This window comes from Eleutherodactylus coqui, chromosome 1 (assembly GCF_035609145.1).
Source record: "Eleutherodactylus coqui strain aEleCoq1 chromosome 1, aEleCoq1.hap1, whole genome shotgun sequence".
NCBI classification, from domain to species: Eukaryota; Metazoa; Chordata; class Amphibia; order Anura; family Eleutherodactylidae; genus Eleutherodactylus; species Eleutherodactylus coqui.
In genome coordinates this window covers 480,419,949-480,439,133 of record NC_089837.1, presented here as the reverse complement: position 1 = coordinate 480,439,133, position 19,185 = coordinate 480,419,949, and the positions used below count along the sequence as shown (strand labels likewise).

Genomic DNA, 19,185 nt, shown 5'->3' with positions numbered 1-19,185 from the left:
TGGAAGACCTTGCACAGATGGCCAACCTCCTAGAACCTTTCTCTAGTTTTTATAGGCAGCTGGCACATAGCCTTACTCCGCTGAAGGATAAGACTCTTGAGAGATGGGGATCAGATATACTGGACCTGGACTCGGATGACTGAAGTGGCCTCTTGGCCACCTTCGGACCCCCCCTGATTAGTGCTAGGGACAGACTAGTATAAGTTAGGTTCCTTCATAGAATATATTACACCCCTACGCGGCTGTATGCTATGGGCTTATTCCCTGAGGCGGTCTGTCCAAAATGCCTGACCGGAGTGGGCACAATCATGCATATGTTCTGGGAGTGTCATGTCTTACAGACTTATTGGCGTGATATTCTCGAGTTTGTAGAAACAAATTTGGGAACCCTGCATATTTTTCACCCTAAGGTTTGCCTCTTTGGCCTTGTGGAGGACAACCCGGTTGACGCAGAAACACGCACTTTATACAAACTACTGCTTTTCTACGCAAAAAATTAATATTACTCAACTGGAAGCACCCCAAAAAACCCACTAAGGCTGGGTTCACACAGGGCAGATTTGCTGCGGAAATTCCGCGAGGAATTTTGCCGCGGCAAATCCGCCCGCGGCTGCTAATCTCGGGATTAGCCAGCCATGTGGACAAGATTTCTCAGAAATCTCGTCCACATGGGACGGCCAATCAGCTGCGGTAAGTCCGGCTAAAACCGCGGCTGCGGCGGCTGCAGTTTCAGAATATGCAGAATGTATGTTTACCTTTTCTTTCCGCCGCGGGTTTTTCCGCGACGGTTCTCCCGTCGGAAATCTCGCGGTTTCGATTGCGGCCAAACCGCGGGATTTCCAACGGGAATACGCCCCGTGTGAACCCAGCCTAGGACTGCCTGGCTGCATGAAATAAATAGTGTTACCCCCTTATATAAGCTGACGTACATGGTCGAGGTTGCTCTGCCAAATTTAATAAGATATGGGGCTGATGGATTGAGTGCCCTAACACTGCATCAAATATGTCAAAGTTAGAGGTTTATTATGTCTTCACTTTGTTTTTGTTTCTCTTTTTTTGTTTTACTATGTTTTAGTTGAGAATAAAACAGAGGGTATTATAAAGTCTAAAGGATTGATGGAAGTATGATGGACTAAGGGCTCCTTCCCACGGATGGATTTCCGCTGCGTTGCCCGCTGCTATTAGGTTCTATTGAACCTAATAGCACAATGCTCACGGTGTGGAATTTCACCGCGGAATTCCACACCCTGAAATCTCCCGTTCTCACCCGCGGCATGCTCTATTTGCCGCGGGTGTACGCGCAGACGGCTTCCATTGCAGTCAATGGAAGCCATCCATTCACGCTATCTTCCGCTGTAGCACAGCGGAAGATAGCGTGAAATTGCCTCTCCTCCTACTGCCGCCGCATCATATGACACGGCGGCGCTGTGGGCGTGTCATGTGATGTGGCCGGCGTGTCACATGATGCTGCGGCGCGTCATGCCGAAGCGTCATGCGGGACCCAGGACGCCGGATCTGCAGGTAAGTATGGGGTCTCTGGGGGGCGCAGTGACGGGCTCCTAAGGCCGCCTGCAGACGGCCGGGTCGGATCCGGCTGTGAAAATTCTCGCAGCGGGACCTGACCCGAGCGTCTGCAGAGAGCAGCGTGACACTCACCTGCTCCCGCGGCCCTGGCTCTTTCATGTACCGGCTGCTGGGCAGCCGGCGCATGTGCAGAGCGGAGCCGGCGGCCGGCAAGCTCCGCACAGAAATAAAATGCCCAATAAACGTTTATTTAAAAACAACAAAAAAAACATGCTCTATTTTTCAGCATATTTGCGCACCACAAGTCGCCATAGAACTCTATAGGGAGGGTTCGCAAATGTGCACATGCAGGGAGATGATGATACGCTGCGCAGGAAAAAGAACACATCTGGAACAATTAAGACTAAGTAGTAGAGATGAGCGAGCCTACTCGGCCACGCCCCTTTTTCGCCCGAGCACCGCGATTTTCGAGTACTTCCGTACTCGAGCGAAAAGATTCGGGGGGGCCGTGGGTGAGTGGGGGGTTGCAGCGGGGAGTGGGGGGGAGAGGGAGAGAGAGAGGGCTCCCCCCTGTTCCCTGCTGCTACCCCCCGCGCCGCCACGCCTCCCCCGCCCCCCGGCGCCCCCCGAATCTTTTCACCCGAGTACTGAAGTACTCGAAAATCGCGGTGCTCGATCGGGTAAATACTCGAAACGAGTACGCTCGCTCATCTCTACTAAGTAGGCATTTCATTCGATGCGTCTATTTTTACCGCACGCACATAAATGTGCCTTGCGCGCGCAAAAAGTACAGTAAAAAACACCGATGCACATGCAAAAAAAGATAGCTCATTCTGCAAAAATGCGCATTCACCCATGTAAGGCCGGCCTAATTGAACGTTCATCCATTGTGCATCCAACTCAACAGTCCAAAGTACTATTGCCCGTTCTCAGACACGGAGGGTTGCTCTATACTGCCCCCTAGTGCCTCATACAAATCGACTAGTAAAAAAACCATACAGCACTGATAGAAATTCAACCGGCATCCATCCCTTCCTGCTGCGCTGACAATCCAAAGGTCGTGGCATCACCAGGGCGACCCGAAGCCCAACATGTTCCATCTAGACATTTGCATTATGTATGTACATTGTTCCCCAGGAGACGGAGGGGTATGTGTGTGACACGCATACATTTAATATACTGCACCCCACGCCAACCACTTTCCTCTTGCTGCTGATATGTATGACCCTAACAAAGTATTCCAAGTATCTGCTGGGATCATTCTAAATCCATTATTCATCGCATATGCGCTCATTTCAGAAGCCGGACTTGGCGCTGATCGCTACCGGCAGCTGGTAATATGCGATTATTAGGTACCATGGCTTATAATCTGCTGCGTGTTTGCAGCGAGGCGATAAATCAGACCCCTATTCCATCCTAACACAAGAAGCTCCTTGCAGAATTATAATAGATGGTTTTACCATATGCAGTATAGCTTGTTATAGGCCCTCATTACATTTAGCCATTCCCATATAACTGGCCTTGTAAATGCACGGTCGTCTCCCTCCCGGAATGTAGCGCTGGGTGGAAAGTCAGAGCTAACGGTAGATGTGACTCATACGTAGCAGCAGTTCTTCTGACTCACCGCTCCATGCTGGGACGGCAAACTGCTTTCAAGCAGGTAGAATAACATATGTCCGGCTTCTTCATACACTACATGACTGCAGAAACATAGCCACCGATATTTCCGTACATACAACATGCGTAATAACAGCCAAGAACGTACAAAAACTTCATGCAACCGGTTTGGTCAACCCTAGTGAGTGCATTTCCCTAGTATATATTTAAGCAATATTAATTCAGGTCATTAAGATCAACTATGCTGAGATTTATGGCATACGGCAAAACCTCAGAACCACACAAGTCAAAAATGCAGCATATACCGGGGTGGACAAAAATATGGAAACACCCTATGAAATACATGGCTTTAATTACATGGGATTATAAATGGTATTTCACAATGCTACCAGTAAATTTTAACTATATCAAAAGGTCAGCTCAGGGCGAATAATTAAAATCCCCTGTGGATCGCTCCTAATAGTCTGGGATCCATACATGTGTACTATAGTGGAGTTAGTAGGCGATGCTGTAGTTGTTGCAGGATGCAATGATCTGTATAACACGCAGTAAGCATTATTTGTCTTTGAGACAGCGTTCTGCACATTTGTGGCAGAGTCATGGAAGAGGTGAATTCCAACGCGGTCGTATTGTTGGGGCCTGTATGGTGGGTGCTGCCGTAACAAAGGTAGCGGACGTTTTTGCTGTAATACGAGGCGCAGTATCCAAGATTATGACCAGTAAGACTAGAAGAAACGCATCCGACACACAACAGTGTGGACAGAAATGTGTGTTGAGTCACAGACGATCATCACGTAGGGTTGTGGTGAAAAAGAAGCAGACTACAGCTTTGATGTTTCCATATTTTTGTCCACCCCTGTGTGTTTCATGCACTTGGAATTCCCTGACCACGGACAGCTGGCATACCGCCATGAAATACAGCTTTAGTGCTCATGTACCTGTTATACTGTAAGGCCGCACATGGAGCACCTACGGGTCTGTAATACGAAGATACTATGTAAGGTATCATATGTGATCCTAGAACCAATGCTACTAGAGCATGTGTCAAAGTCAAGGCCGGCAGGCTGAATCTGGTCCGCCACATCATCTTATATGACCGGATGCAGAAGAGCATCTTATAGATAAGAGGGTCCTCAGCTGTGTCGGGAAGATCTTCTGGTATTCTGTAGACCTGTTTGTGACCTGCCACTGGGTACCAGGATTTGGCCACCATCTTGGTCCTAAACTGCAATGTCGGTTACATGCGGACCAAGCGCTATGGCTGTTAGTGCAGCCCACGGGCGTTCTGTGCACGATACACATTTAAACCGAGTTTGCACATGCAGACTGTTTATACAGGCAGATAAATCGTTCACTCACAAATCCTTTAGTCGTTTACATAAGAGAAAGACCGAACGATTGGTATTTAATCCGAACCATTATTGAGCGAGTCAACAATTATTTTCATGCTTGCATGATATGAATGAACAGGCCAGCATCACACGGGCATATGCGTTTTTATGCACTTTACTTTTTGCACCCCCAGGACATGTTCATTTGCATGTGACAGATGGACACGCCCCGATTTAAATGGCTATTTAGCCTAATGAGTTCCAGATGTGCTCTTTTTTTTCACTGAATTGTGCAGCGTATTATTTTTTTGCGGGCGCACGCAAAATTGGGAATTGAAGAGGAACCCCATTGATGTCAAGGGGTACTATTCTCTGCATATTCCATGTACAAATTTTCTGTGTGAAGCCACCTTTAGCGAACAAATTATCATTTGATGTTTGATCATTGGCGGCGTTTACACTGAGTGATCGTTCAAATTCGAACGATCCAGCAATTTTTTGATTGATGATCGTTACAGATAAAAACACCCCAAGTAAAAGTGTACCTAAACTTTCAATAAACTTTGCATACAGCAATAGTTTGGTGTTTGTTCCCTCCAAGGCTGTGGAGTCGGAGTCTGGGACAATTGTTTAGTTGTAGGCTTGGCTTACCGTCTCCAAGTGAAATCAGTGGTAAAAAAATCCACACCGAAGATTAATTTCCACGTGCAAAAATTCAAAGCATGTAATCTGCAAACTGTAATCTGTTGTGGATTTTCTGTGCACATGGAAAACCTGCAGTATTTCCGGTATGTGTGATCGTACCTTAAAAGTCACACTCACTATGCATCATCCAGGCATGAGATCATTTTTCCATCAACAGCTTGCACTATCTATCACACTTCGTCTGCCCAATTTGTCACAGTGGAAAGCCAGTCTACAGCCCTTATGTGCAGAACTCCAAACAGATAGTAGGCATATATTAGGTCCTTTATGATATACCCATCATTGTATAAGTATCTGCTGTCCGCAAGTCATTTTTATATCCGTTTTCATTTTTCTGTTAGATGCAATTTCTACTGGATACTTTTCTCTTTTTTTGGCTTTCTTCTCTTTTTTTTCTGGCATAACTACATAAGAGGAAGCAGAGAGCTGTTTATTTTCATTGTCCTGGGAAACAACAGCAAGTAATGTGAGAGCTGTGTCGTATCCCAGGGCAACGCAAATAAACACCATTGCCTGCCCGCTGCTGCACACATGGCTGAGGGATACAAGGGAGAAAGCAATGGAAAAAGTTGCAACACAAGTTATAATAAGCAGATAAAAGGAAGTACCTGTAATTAGTAAACCAACGACTATTTAAATGTATAGAACAGTCGGACATACAGGCTAGAAAGCTGTCAGCTGTCATATGTACAAACCTTATACTTTATGGGAAGCTTTATAAAACTTTCTAAACTTTACTGCCCATAGTAACCAATCACAGAGTGTCTTTCAGTTTTCAGAGGCAGAATATGAAATGAAAGCTGAGCTGTGATTGGTTATTATGGGGCACCAAAGATAGTTTTCATAATAGACAGTTTTATAAATCTCTCCCTTAATTTATATGCTAAGCAGACATCAGAAATGTGAGAACACAACCATAGGGCTTATTTACATGAGCGTATATCGGCCGGGGTTTTCACGGCCGGCTAAAATACGCTTCCCGCCCACTCACCGGCTCACTGCCTCTCTCCTCCCCTCCGAGCAGTTTGCAATGGAAGTGGGTGGGGACAGAGCTAAGCCCTCCCTCCCCGCTCCTTGTCCATAGCCAGCAATGGGAGTGGGCGGGACACAGCGGAGCTTAGCTCGACCTCCATCCTGCCCCCTCCCATTGCAAATGCCGAAGTGGAGGAGAGAGGCAGAGAGCCATAGAGGGGGAGCGAACTGCTTAGATGGAAGCGTATATCGGCCGGCCGTGAAAACACTGGACGATATACACTTGTGTAAATAAGCCCTAAATGTGTCTATACACATAAAGGTGGTAACATAGTTTGTAAGTATAAAAAAAGCTGTATGTCCAACCAGTTCAGCTTCTTATCCCCCAATGTCGATCCAGAGGAAGGCGAAAAAAAACCAATGTAGTAAAAGCCAATTTTCCTCATTTTATAGAAAAGAATTCCTTCCACGGATTCCTGAAGTAATCAGTGACTATAATTTGTAATATTGTTTCACTCAAGATACGCATCTAGGCCCCTCTTGTACTCTGTTAGTGAGTTCACCCTCACTACGTCCTCAGGGAGAAAGTTCCACAGTCTCACTGCTCTTACAGTAAAGAACCCTCTTCTATGTTAACGTAGAAACCTTCTTTCCTCTAGACATAGAGGGCGCCCCATGTTAGGGCTCATGTCCACAGCCATGTGCGTAAAACGCTGTGGGTCTCCCCAGTAACAGACTACCATAATCTAGAAAGAAACTGGTCGTGCCTGAAAATTTCATCCGGTAGTCACACAAAAGATCTTTAGTCCACTGAAGATCTTATTTTGGAAGAAGGTTCACAGAATCATTAATCTGTTGTCCCGTGTGATCGTATGTGAACAGTGAACACGTACGGCCAGTTGGAACAATTGTAATGCACAATATAGACTAAAATGTGGACGGCTATATTTGCAAGACTATTGTTCACCAGATGATTGTTCGCTTAAGGCCTCCTGTCCACGGGCGATATTTCACTGCATTACCTGCGGCTCCCGCAGTGGTGTATCGCACCGCCCATGGACAGCCGGCCTAACAGTTATTTAACCATCAATGTACTTCTAATGTGTATGGTCACCTTTACTTCTCGGTCAGTGTACTGAAATATTCTATACAGTACATGTACAGAGCAATGCCATTTAGGTCAGTTTTTTATCATGACTCTATTTCCAGATTTCATTCCTGCTAACCAAATATTAGGACAATTGTTAGGCATCAGATATGCATGCATGTGAGAGAACCCACCGATATCAATACAATAGGCTGATGACTTTATTCAGGGGCGTAACTATAGTAGATGCAGGGGATGCTGTTGCACCCGGGCCCAGGAGCCTTAGTGGCTCATAAGGCCTCTCTTCTCCATATAGGGAGCCCATTACTATGATAAAAGCATTATATTTGGGGGTTCTGTTACAGATTTTGCACTGGGGCCCAGGAGCTTCAAGTTACGCCTCTGCGTTATATATATGGAGGCTTGCAGCTGTCTTGTTATGGTAGATGTTAGACTTCTAAGTTTGATCTCGGAGGTTCTTGCAGTGGCTCTCCTTACTTAAATAAACATGCAAGCTCGTCCGTCAATGGCGGAGTCGTCAGAAAAAGCTGTCAGTCAAATACACCATTGGCCGTCACGTTATCTGATACGTATGAGTACAGTTTGACCATTCCAAATGAATGACTATAAAAGGGTTAATCACACGCTTTTGGGAAGGATGAGAATAATTACTGAATATATAAAAAGCAAACTTTAGTGAATTGTAAACTAAAGAGAAGCTACAGTAGACTAAAAAAGCTAAATAAGTACAGTTCCACCATTCTTAGGCTGGGTTTCCACAGGGCGGAATCCCGCCGGAAATCTCGCGATTTGGCCGCAGTGAAAAACCACGAGATTTCCGCCAGAAAAACGCTGCTTCAAAACCCACGGCACTTAGCCGCGGGTTTTGTAGCGGCTTGGCCGCATGTTTTTCTGCTGTGGCCGGCACTCCCATAGAGGAGAGCGCGGCCGCAATGAAAAAAAAATTGACATGCTGCAGCTGGGGAATCTGCGCCGCAGCGCCGGCATCTGCCGGCTTTGCCATCACGGATTTGCCACCCCGTGTGGACGAGCTTTTTGAAAAATCTCGTCCACATGGCTGGCTAAACCCGGGATTAGCGCCCGCAAGCGGATTTGCTGCAGCAAACTTCCGGACAGAATTTCCGCGGCGTATCCGCCCCATGTGAACCCAGCCTTACTGTAACAGAAAACACTGAGTGATTTAATTTTAAACAATACAAAAAATTTACAAAAATACAACTCACCACAATTTTTCCCCCAGGACCTTGGCTTTTTACTGTGACTCCAAGCCACTGGTTTTCTTTACTCTCCCGATTCCGATCCACTGTTAGAGAGAAAAAGGGTTAAATTAAGTAAAGTCGAGTATATATGGAAAATGCTTTAATATGACAACAGTAGTTAAAATATGAAACCGGTTGTAACTGCATGTAAATGTATTCCCAAGGAACAGTGGCAAGCTTATGTAGCAATCTCAATGTTGTATATTCGCAGAAGTCTTTCAAAAGTGCAGAAAACCGCCAATTCACACAACTTTGCACTGAGTCTTGTAGCACTAGGATGTGACATAATTACAGTGTAGAACAAAGATAGTTGCCACATCCCATTGTAATAGTATTTTTATAGCTTCTGTCTAAGGACAGCTTCAAAATACGAAAAAAAGCGCTGAGAATAGATCCTATTTATATCAGTGGGTTCATACACATTTGCCTTTTTTTTACATGTCCATTTCTCGCATGCGCAAAGAAAAAGGACCTGTTCTATTTTGTGTGCACACAAATGGCCCCATAGTCTTTCAAATCAGGGTGGGGATGTGTCCCACGCCCGTGTGAACATGCCATGCATGCGCAAAAAGTACAGTAAAACGCGTTAATATGTGCACAAAGAAACCTCTTGCACTGTGAAAAATTTGTTGCACTGAGGCAAGCGCAAAAAACGTATTCGCCTGTGTGAAGCCGTCCTGAGGGTGGCTTTACACTGGACAACTATCGTCTCAATAGCTGGTCGACAGGTCATATGTAAGCGATAGGTAATGAGTGAGAATTCATTAACTAGTTGCTCATTTTCAGCTCACTTAAAAATAGTCCCTAGTTGATTAATTATCATCTGGTGTAAACAGGCAATCATCTGTCAATCAACGACTTGTGAATAACTTTCCATAGACTAGTGCGCTTCAGCGATTGCAAAATGGAACAAGTGAACAACAATCGCTCCGTGTAAAAGTTCACAAAGAGTCGTTCACATGGTAGCAACTCGCTATAGGGAGTGTTTCAATTTCCCATGTAAACCCACCCTGAGTGAATAGTTTGGAGAGCCATACCTACTAACACCATCCATAAACAGAATCCTCCGCACTCTTGTTGCAGATCAATTATATTTTATTACATGCATTAGAATCCAATTCCAATGATTCCATCTCATATCCAACTTTTCACTGATGTAAGTCTTGAGCACTGGCTGCATATACAGTTGGATATACTGTTGAAAACGGTCTACATCACCAAAATGTCCAGCTTAGATGTTCAAAGTGAATTCTAATGGGATACGAGATGGAATAATTGACATTGGATTCTATTTCATGTAATTAAATATGGATGGATTCTCTATATGGATATTGGAGGCCTGCAATGGGTTCTCCATGGACCTGGTTGAGTATTCCGGGTGCAGGGATCTCTTTCCCAATACCTAGTAACATTGGCATAGCTGTAGATTTGGTGCAAACTAGTTCACAGCTCTCTTGTTCTTAGGAAGTAGCGTGCAAAGAGAAATGTATAACTGGTAGTAATGTGTCTGATAGACTCTACCTCCGTCATCAATGTCAATCCGTTCACAGTCTCTGGCCTCTGCGGTCAGCGGACATCCATAGAGCCCTCCTGTTCTATTTGAAAACTGACTTGGTAATGCTGATGCCTGGGGAGCCCCAACCAACAGCCTGTAAAACAAGGAAAAACAGACACATGTTTACCATCCTTTCTTATATAGCTCATGCATATTAGACAGTACTTTACATCACTTTAAATTGGGTTTTGTATCCATTGAGGCTCACAATCTATATTCACCAATCTGTATATCTTTGGAGTGTGGTAGGAAACTGGAGTACTTGGAAGAAACAGGGGGAGAACATGCAAACTGCATGCAGATGTTGTCCTTAGGCTGGGCTCGTACAAGCGGGTCAGATTCTGCATGTGTCGCTTATGCATTCGGCTGCTGAATGCCTATCTTCCATGCAAAAGAACAAGCACAAGCAGGGAATGACATCAGAAAGAAGTCCAAATCCCTGAAAACACCCTTCTATCGCTCAGGCAACATTCCCTTATGCGGTCAAGGTGAGAGCTGTTTGGAGAGCCTTTAAAATGGGATACTGTTCTCTGGGCTTGGCTGGTTTATACTACTTTTTTGGAAGTAGTGTAAACCACTTAAAAAAAACCCTTCCTTCTGCAGGAAGAGCCCAGAAGAACAATCGGAGGTTGTAGACAGCAGGCTGAATGGGTTGTTGCTCCCCAAACTCTGTTTTGCATTGTCTGCCCACAAATCTCTGCTTTCTTTATACCATTTGTTATCTGGTCTCCTAGCAACTTGGGAACAAATCCGGGTCAATACGCAATTTTTATTAAGTATGCACTGTGGATCGAATGCATCCATAGAGATCAATGGAGCCCATATGCGTGAAATTCGTGGTAAAATAGAGCATGCTGTGATTTTTCTTCCGCTCATTCCGCAATTCCTACCTGCAAATCTGAGCGAACTGGTGAAAGTCAATGCATTTCAATCTCCATGTATCACCGCGTATTGTCTGTGCCTACGGCAATTGCAGAATGTGCGATTTAAGTCCGCTCATGTGAGAACCCCCTAAGTCAGATTTGGACCTACAGTAGAACCCAACATACTATAATATACTCCATTTTATACTAACAACTCTTGCAGGAGCACTTTTTATAGTTCAACACAACTATTATAATAGAAAAGAAAGGTATAATGAAGAAGCAGTCATGACTTAAATACATAACTGTCTGCAATATTACATACCCAACCTACAATGACACCAAAAATACCAAAAGTGCCACAAAGCAGCCAACTAGGATGCAAATAATAGTAAAATGGCTTTTTAATTTCATCATCAGTAATGCTGCTTTAGGATGGGGTCCATGTGCACTACATTCGGAAAGTCTATGTTATATATTGTGTTATATTGTGGTCATGAGCAAATTAAAGAACAAAAAAGTTTTCTCCAGCATTCTGCATTCACTACCCCATAATCACAAAGTGATGTTAGAAATCTTTGTACATTTTATAAAAAAGGAAAACATTTTGCAGGGACAGAAGTATTCACACCCTGTACTTAGTGGAAACACCTCTGGCAGCGATTACAGCCTCCGGTCCTCTTGGCTATGATGCCACAAGGTTTATACATTTGGATTTGGGGATTTTCTGACATTCTTCTCTGCAGATCCTCCCAAGCTGTTAGTTTGAATGGGGGCCGTCTGTGGACAGCCGTTTATAGGTCTCTTCAGAGATGTTCCATTGGATTTAAGAGAGGAGATGAGGAAAAAACTGCTAGAGCTAATCCTGTAGAGAAATGAATGGCCAATATAGTGCATTTAAGTCCAAAGATTATCAAATGGAGGTACTGCCAACCCAAATCCTGAGCGCTCTTCTGGTCAGGCTGCACATTTGCTGGTCCTAAGTCTTAGCATGCAGTTCCTTGCTGCCACGCGCTGTAATAATGATGAAGAGAACCTGAAACTCAAAAGGTGTTTACTGCTGGTCCTTATAAATTAAATCCGAAAAGTGGGAATAAATCCCTTGTGAGTTTGTTCTTCACAATTCATCAGATGGTTGTGCCGTTCTTCAGTCACTTTATGCACCACTATTACTCAATTGAGTTCAAATCAGGGCTCCGGCTGGGCCACTCAAGACATTCATAGAGTTGTCCCTAAGTCACTCCTGTGTTGTCTTGGCTGTGTACTTAGGGTCATTGCTTTCTTGGAAGGTGAACAGTATGTCTAGTCTCAGGTCCCTTGGATTCTGTATCAGGTTGTCATTAGGAATATCTCTGTACTGTGCTTCATCTTTCTATTAGGCTTGACCAGCTTTCCTGTCCCAGCCACTGAAAAACACCCCACACCATGATGCTGCCGCCATGCTTCACTGTAGGGATGGTATTATTTCCTTCAGACATAATGCGTAGAATTGAGGCCAAAAAGTTCAATTTAGGTTTCATCAGACCAGAGAATCTAGTTTCCCTGTCTGAAAGTCTTTTAGGTGCTTTTTGGCAAACTCTATGCGGGTTTTCATGTGCGTTTGGCCAGGAAGAAGCCTCTCCTCAGTAACTCTGCCAGATTGGTGGAGAGCTAAAATGATGGTTGACCTTCTGGAAGTTTCTCCCATCTGCATACAAGATCTTTGGAGCTCAGCCAGAGTGACCATTGAGTTCTTGGTCACCTCTCTTACGAAGACCCTTCTTCCCTGCTAACTTAGTTTGGTGGGTCAGCAGCTGTAGGAAGAGTCCTGGTTGTCCCAAACGTCTTCCATTTAAGAATAATAGAGGCTGCTATGTTCTTGGGAACTTTCAGTGCAACAGAAATTTTTCTGTAGCCTTCTCCATATCTGTGCCTCCACACAATCCTATCTCTGAGCTCTACAGGCAGTTCTTTTCTCTTCGTAGCTTGGTTTTGGCTCTGATATGCATTGCGAGCTGCGAGACCTTATATAGACAGGGGGTGTCTTTTAAAATTATGTCCCATCAACTGACTTTACCGCAGGTGACTCCAATCAAGGTGTAGAAACATCTCAAAGATGATAAAGAGAAATGGGGGGTCCCCAGAGTTCAACTTAAAGTGTCCTAACAAAGGGTGTGAATACTTATGCCAATGCAAAATGTTAGTTTTTCATTTTTTTTTAATTTACAAAGATTTCAAACATTCTGTTCTCACTTTTTCATTGCGGAGTGCTGGGCGCAGAATGATGGGAGGCATTGTGTATACAGGACCCAAGATATCGATCATAGATTGCTTATTCAGATGGCAATTAAAACTAGTTATACTGTTCTGCAGGGGCCACATGTGGTGTTAGTTTGCTTTGGTGTTATAGCACTTTCTGATGTTTCTCTTTTTACATTACAAATAGAGATGAGCGAACCTACTCGGCCACGCCCCTTTTTCGCCCGAGCGCCGCGATTTTCGAGTACTTCCGTACTCGGGTGAAAAGATTCGGGGGGCGCCGTGGGTGAGTGGGGGGTTGCAGCGGGGAGTCGGGGGGAGAGGGAGAGAGAGAGGGCTCCCCCCCTGTTCCCTGCTGCTACCCCCTGCTCCGCCACGCCTCCCCCGCCCCCCAGCACCCCCGAATATTTTCACCCGAGTAGTGAAGTACTCGAAAATCGCGGTGCTCGATCAAGTAATTACTCGAAACGAGTACGTTCGCTCATCTCTAATTACAAACAGTAAACAATGTTGCAAAATCAGAAAGAATGCATCATGTGATACATGCTGTCTGGAAATTCAATACTACTGTTAATCACAGCAAAGAGAGAAAGGAGGACATATGGCACTGGTGCAACATCTTCACGTGTCAAAAAAGTAACATGGATTAAAGAATACAGAACATCTGACAACTTGTCAATAATGAAGTCCTTCACATTCTGGACTGTTCAGCCGTTTAGTGAACTTGACTCCCAGTCTCTAGATCAGGATGCACAGATGTGATTGCCTTCAGTATTGCCTACTCTCTGCTGGGTGATTGGAAATAGTTTGGAAGTTTATATAAGGTCTGGCTGTGGGACAAAAGAATCAGGAATCTGTAGAAGTTACTTTGAAGTCACTCCAGGAGTATGCAGAAAAAAACCTTTATTACTGGTTTGGATCTGGTCTTACTGATGAAGCAGTAAGGTCCACCACTGCTCAAAGAGGTCCATCCGTTTTGGCATTGCAATGCTACTGAGTCAAGGCAACAGATTAAGATGGACATTACAGTATATGTATAAGATAATCCATGAAATGTGATATGACATAACCTTGCTGTGTTCTATATAACGGACTGTGCATGCAGTTCTTGCCTGTGGTGTATGTAAGCACTGCAGTCCTTGCAGCCATGGTCCTTGAGATTGGGAACAGGGGAACGTTAATAAATATTTAAAGGGTTATTCTAATCTTAGACATTTATGGCATACCCACAGGATATACCATAAATGTCTGATGGATATATATATGTTCCACCTCTGGTACCCACATTTATCTCCAGAAGGAGGGCCCATTAACCTCTTGTTGAAGTGGCAGCTGGTAAAATGGAGGTGACCACAATTATGGAAACAACCAGTGGGCTGTACTCCACTATTTCCATAAATCCCATTGACTTCTGTGGAAGTTATGAACATAGTGTAGCACAGTGAGATTGTTTTTTTTTTGTAATCCCGGCAGCTTCAACAGTTGGATCTGGAGACCTGTGTTCTGCAGATAGATGGGGTTCTCAGAGGTGGAACCCACATCTATCAAACATTTATGGCATAGCCTGTGGTTAAATGTCTAAGATAAAAATACCTTTTCAAGGAAGAACTCTTCTGTAACAGCATATATGTAGAAAAAAGTGAATAATTTGTAATGTCCAAGCTAAATTACCTGTAATGCGTATGACTGTGGAGGCTCCCAGGCGGTCATGCGCAATGCAGATTTTTTTTTTTCAATACTTGTATTTCCCACACTGTCGGCAGGCGATCACGCGGGTACCCGCAAGTCCAGTCAGTTGCGTATGGGCTGTGGGTCGGACGACCCCCATTGAATTCAATAGAGGCAGTTTGTGCAGAGTCCGCAGCAAAATAGAACATGCTGCGATTTTTCCTCCGCTTGCGGAATACGCAATTCGTATCCATGAGCGTGAAGGAAAAAGTGAAACTACATGTCTTTCGATGCATGCGATTTGCTGCGGATGTCGATCATGGATTCCGCAATAGGAACCCGGTCATGTGAAGCCGACCCAACATGTAATACTGTATCGCTCAAGGAATCCAGACCCCTCTTGTACTCCTTTCAGTAAGTTCACCATCAGCACATCCTCAGGTAGCGAGTTCCATAGTCTCACTGCTCTTACAGTAAAGAACCCCCTTCTATGTCTGTGAAGAAACCTTCTTTGCTCTAGACATAGAGGGTGCCACCCTTATTACGTCACAGTCCTGGGTATAGATAGATGATGGGAGAGATCTCTGTATTGTCCCCTGATATATTTATACATAATTATTAGGTCGCCCCTCAACCATCTTTTTTTTAGGCTAAATAACCCCAATTCCGATAACCTCTCTGGGTATTGTAGTCCACCCATTCCATGTATCACTGTAGTTGCTCACCTTTGTGCCTGCTCAAACTCTGATATGTCCTTCTTGAGTACCGGTGCCCAAAACTGTCCCCAATATTCCATGTGTGGTCTGACCAGTGACTTGTAAAGAGGAAGAACAATGTTCTCATCATGTGCCCCTAGACCTCTTTTGATGCACCCCATGGTCCTATTTGCCTTGGCAGCAGCTGCCTGACACTGGTTTCTTCAGTTAAGCTTACAGATAACCAAACTCCCCAAGTCCTTTTCCATGTCAGTGTTTCCCAGTGGTTTCCCATTTAGTGTGTAATGGTGACATGTATTTCCTGTGCAGAATCTCACATTTATCAGTGTTGATCCTCATTTGCCACTTTTTTGCCCCAAATTAACCAGATCCATTTGCAATCACATTTTGTCCTTTCTTGTTACATTTTTAATACAGTATGTGTACGAATAGGGATTCCGTGTTTCAAACCCACTTGGACATGAAGGAGGTACATTTCCTACCATAGAGTTACAGACATTTTCCTATATACAATCTCAGCATAGCTTGTCCGCTGGCAGCTTCTGTGCCGTGAGCTGTGAACACTTACTAACACGACCCACGGATATCGCAGCTGGCTATACACACCCAGTGTCACACAGGATCTGCTTCAGGACACGGAGTACCAGCGGAGAGGTGTCCAAGACTAGTAGCCAATGACACAGATCCAGAAAGACGTTATGGAAAGTATGCATTCATTTAATAACCTGGCTACAGTTGTCACTCGTTGTCCTAAATGCAATTTTGACTGTAAACTTTCCATATAAAATGTAAGCATTTCGAGAAACTGGAATGAGAATAAAGCCTGCAAATGGCAGAAATACAGGTTATTACTAAGACTGAGGAGAAGAGAACTGTCAATCACTAAGCAATGGAAGGGCTGAGGAAGACCAAGAGCAGAAGCACAGAACGAGTCTGAGCCGAGCCGCTTGCCCATCGGACGGTCTTGAGCTTGCTTGCATACAGCGTGCGGGGCAGAAGAATAAAGACTTCTCCGTGATGGAAGCGCTGCCAGAAATAAACTGATATGATGCCTGTCCAAGTCTGAGCGCTGATCTGTAGGGTTAATTTCACATATCAAACTCCCTTTAACCCCTTCCCTCCATATGACATAAGGGTACGTCATGGCAGCGGGGTACTTCCCGCCACTGGACGTACCCTTACGCCATGTGGATAGCACGAGATCAGAAGAGATCTTGCGCTATTCAGCAGCGGGAGCCAGCAGTCACTGATAACCGGCCTCCCGCTGCAATAGTGGGGGTGCATCGAAGATTCGCCACCCTGCTGTTAACCCCTTCCCTGCCACGATCTATGTAGATTGCGCAAGGGTAGGGTTCACAGAGGGAGCGCGCTCCCTCTGTGATGTTATCAGGCTCTCGCGATATAATCTCAGAAAGCCCTGCTGGTTGCCATGGTAACAGGACGCCACCTACAGGCGTCCAGTATTACTATTGCCTATGATCGCTGTAATAAGTGATAAGGCATGGCAGCAGAGAAGTCCTGCATTGCCTTATCGTAGCGATCATCGGTGCTACAGTGCAAGTCCCCCAGAGGGACACAAATGGTGTTAAAAAAAGATCAAAATAATGTACAAAAAATAAAAATGTAAAAGAAAATATTAAAACAGCCTTTTTTGGGGGGCATTTTCTCTAAAAAAAAAAAGAAATCCCACATATTTGATATTGTCGTGTCCGTAATGACACGCATAATAAGTTGAACATGCTTTTTATCCTGCACGGCAAAAAACATAAAACAAAAACGCTAAAAAACTGAGGCAAAATGCTAATTTTTAGCATTTTGCCTCCCAAAAAACGCAATAAAAGCCCTCACAGAGTTTTATTGCAGAAAAGTGGAAAAACCTAAAAAATAGAAGAATTTTGGTATCGTTGTAACCGTACCCACCTGCAGAAAAAATGGACTGTGTCATTTATGCTGCATAATTAACGCTTTAAAAAAAAAAAAAAAAAAAATCTATAGCAACATAGTCTATGTACCCAAAAATGGTACCGCTAAAATTATAGTTCGCCACGCAAAAAACAAGCCCTTATACGGCCGCATAGACGGAAAAATAAAAAAGTTATGGCTTTGGAAAAATAGAGATTAAAATCCGCCAAAAATCGTTGCGTCGTTAAGCTCAAAATAGGCCATGTCCTTAAGGGGTTAAAGTATTTTATCAGGTATTTGCAATGCAATCTATGATAAACCTTTGACAGCGCTGCTAATGAGATTTCCGTATCGCTAATTAGTTTTATAATACGCGCCCCAATACCTTTACAATCTGCTTCTACAGTTTTCCCACATGCTATTAAAAAGATTTGAAGAAAGTTAGATATTTTCCCCAGTGCCGCAGCGGGCACACCCCTGTTCTTGATTGGCATGCATTCTGATTCCTCTTCTTCGCTGTAATCCCGCGTAGGTGCTGAAGCAAACCCTGCCCGCGCCTGCGCACTTCAACTCTCCCTTACTTGCTTGAGGATCATTAGTCCCACAGTCATCTGAACTCGGATGCAGTGGGAGTAATAATCCTCAAGGCGTATGTTTGCCACTGAAGTCACGGTTAGTAAAGGAGAGCTGAGGTATGCGGGAAGGGTTTTGTACAGGACCTGTGCGAGATTACAGCGAGGAAGAGGAGCCAGTGCACATGCCAATCAAGAACAGGGCGTGCCCAGTGTGGCACTGATGGAAAAATTTGACTCTTTTCTGTAAAATTTGACTGTTTTCAGCTCATTAGAATGCAGCGTGGGAAAACTTCAAAAGTAAAGGTAAAGGTGAAATCATACAAGTTGAGTTTGATACATTGAGTGACCCATCAAACAAGATCAAAGTTCTTATGTTAAGTCTAGCAGTGCTGTTGTGCTTCAGCCAACAACACCACTAGGAAGAATGCAGGCTCCTTCACACTAGCAAGGGCGATATCGGGCCATTAATCACAGCCAGATATCACCCTCACAATCCATGTGGAAACCCCTGAGCGCAAGGTGTTTTCACATGGAAACAGTCTTGAATCCATGCGGGGCTGAAGGAATCCCCAGGCACAGCTGTCACAGCCGCGTCAGGGGATCACAATGTTTTCTCCCCATTGTTTTCAATGGGGCTGGCACTGCTGCCGCCACCCCATTGAGATCAATGGGCGATATCGCAAAAAGAAAGGACATGCTGCTATTGTTTTTACCTGCATAGCATTGCAACGCGGTGCCATGCAGGGAAACATCGCAAATGTGAAGGAATCCATTTTATGCTCGCGTAGCGAACATCACGTCAATCTAGGATTACAAAACCAAATAGTGCTAAGGAAATCTCATTAGCAGCACTGTTAACGAGGTTTTCCCACTTCTAGCTGTTTTCAGACAGCTCCATACATAGCTCAGTGGCCCAGGTTGGTACTGCAGGCTTAATCCTATTGAAGTAAATGGAACTCATATAATACTAAGCCAGCTTGAAATGTGAGAGCCCCTTTAAATTAATCGTGGATAAGATAGTAAAAACTTGATGACAGGTTCCCTTTAAATGGGAGTCCCATTAAGTTTAGAATATCGCTAAAGACATTTTAGAGATAAAAGTCTAAGGGGACCAATTAGTGGATGCCTTAGCTCATAGACACACTGATAGCA

At 44.4% G+C, this 19,185-nt stretch overlaps 1 protein-coding gene across 4 annotated transcripts in view; it reads right to left on the bottom strand.

Annotated features, from left to right (window-relative positions):
* The window catches only part of ITGA7 (integrin subunit alpha 7), a 148,141-nt gene that overhangs the window by 77,853 nt on the left and 51,103 nt on the right, over positions 1-19,185 (bottom strand). For all 4 annotated transcript variants that reach the window (XM_066585525.1, XM_066585498.1, XM_066585506.1 and 1 more), the window contains exons 2-3: positions 10,038-10,165; positions 8,481-8,560 (exon numbers count right to left, since the gene is read on the bottom strand). In XM_066585525.1, coding sequence (XP_066441622.1) covers positions 8,481-8,560; positions 10,038-10,165 — 208 coding nt within the window. The remainder of the gene's footprint in view (positions 1-8,480; positions 8,561-10,037; positions 10,166-19,185) is intronic.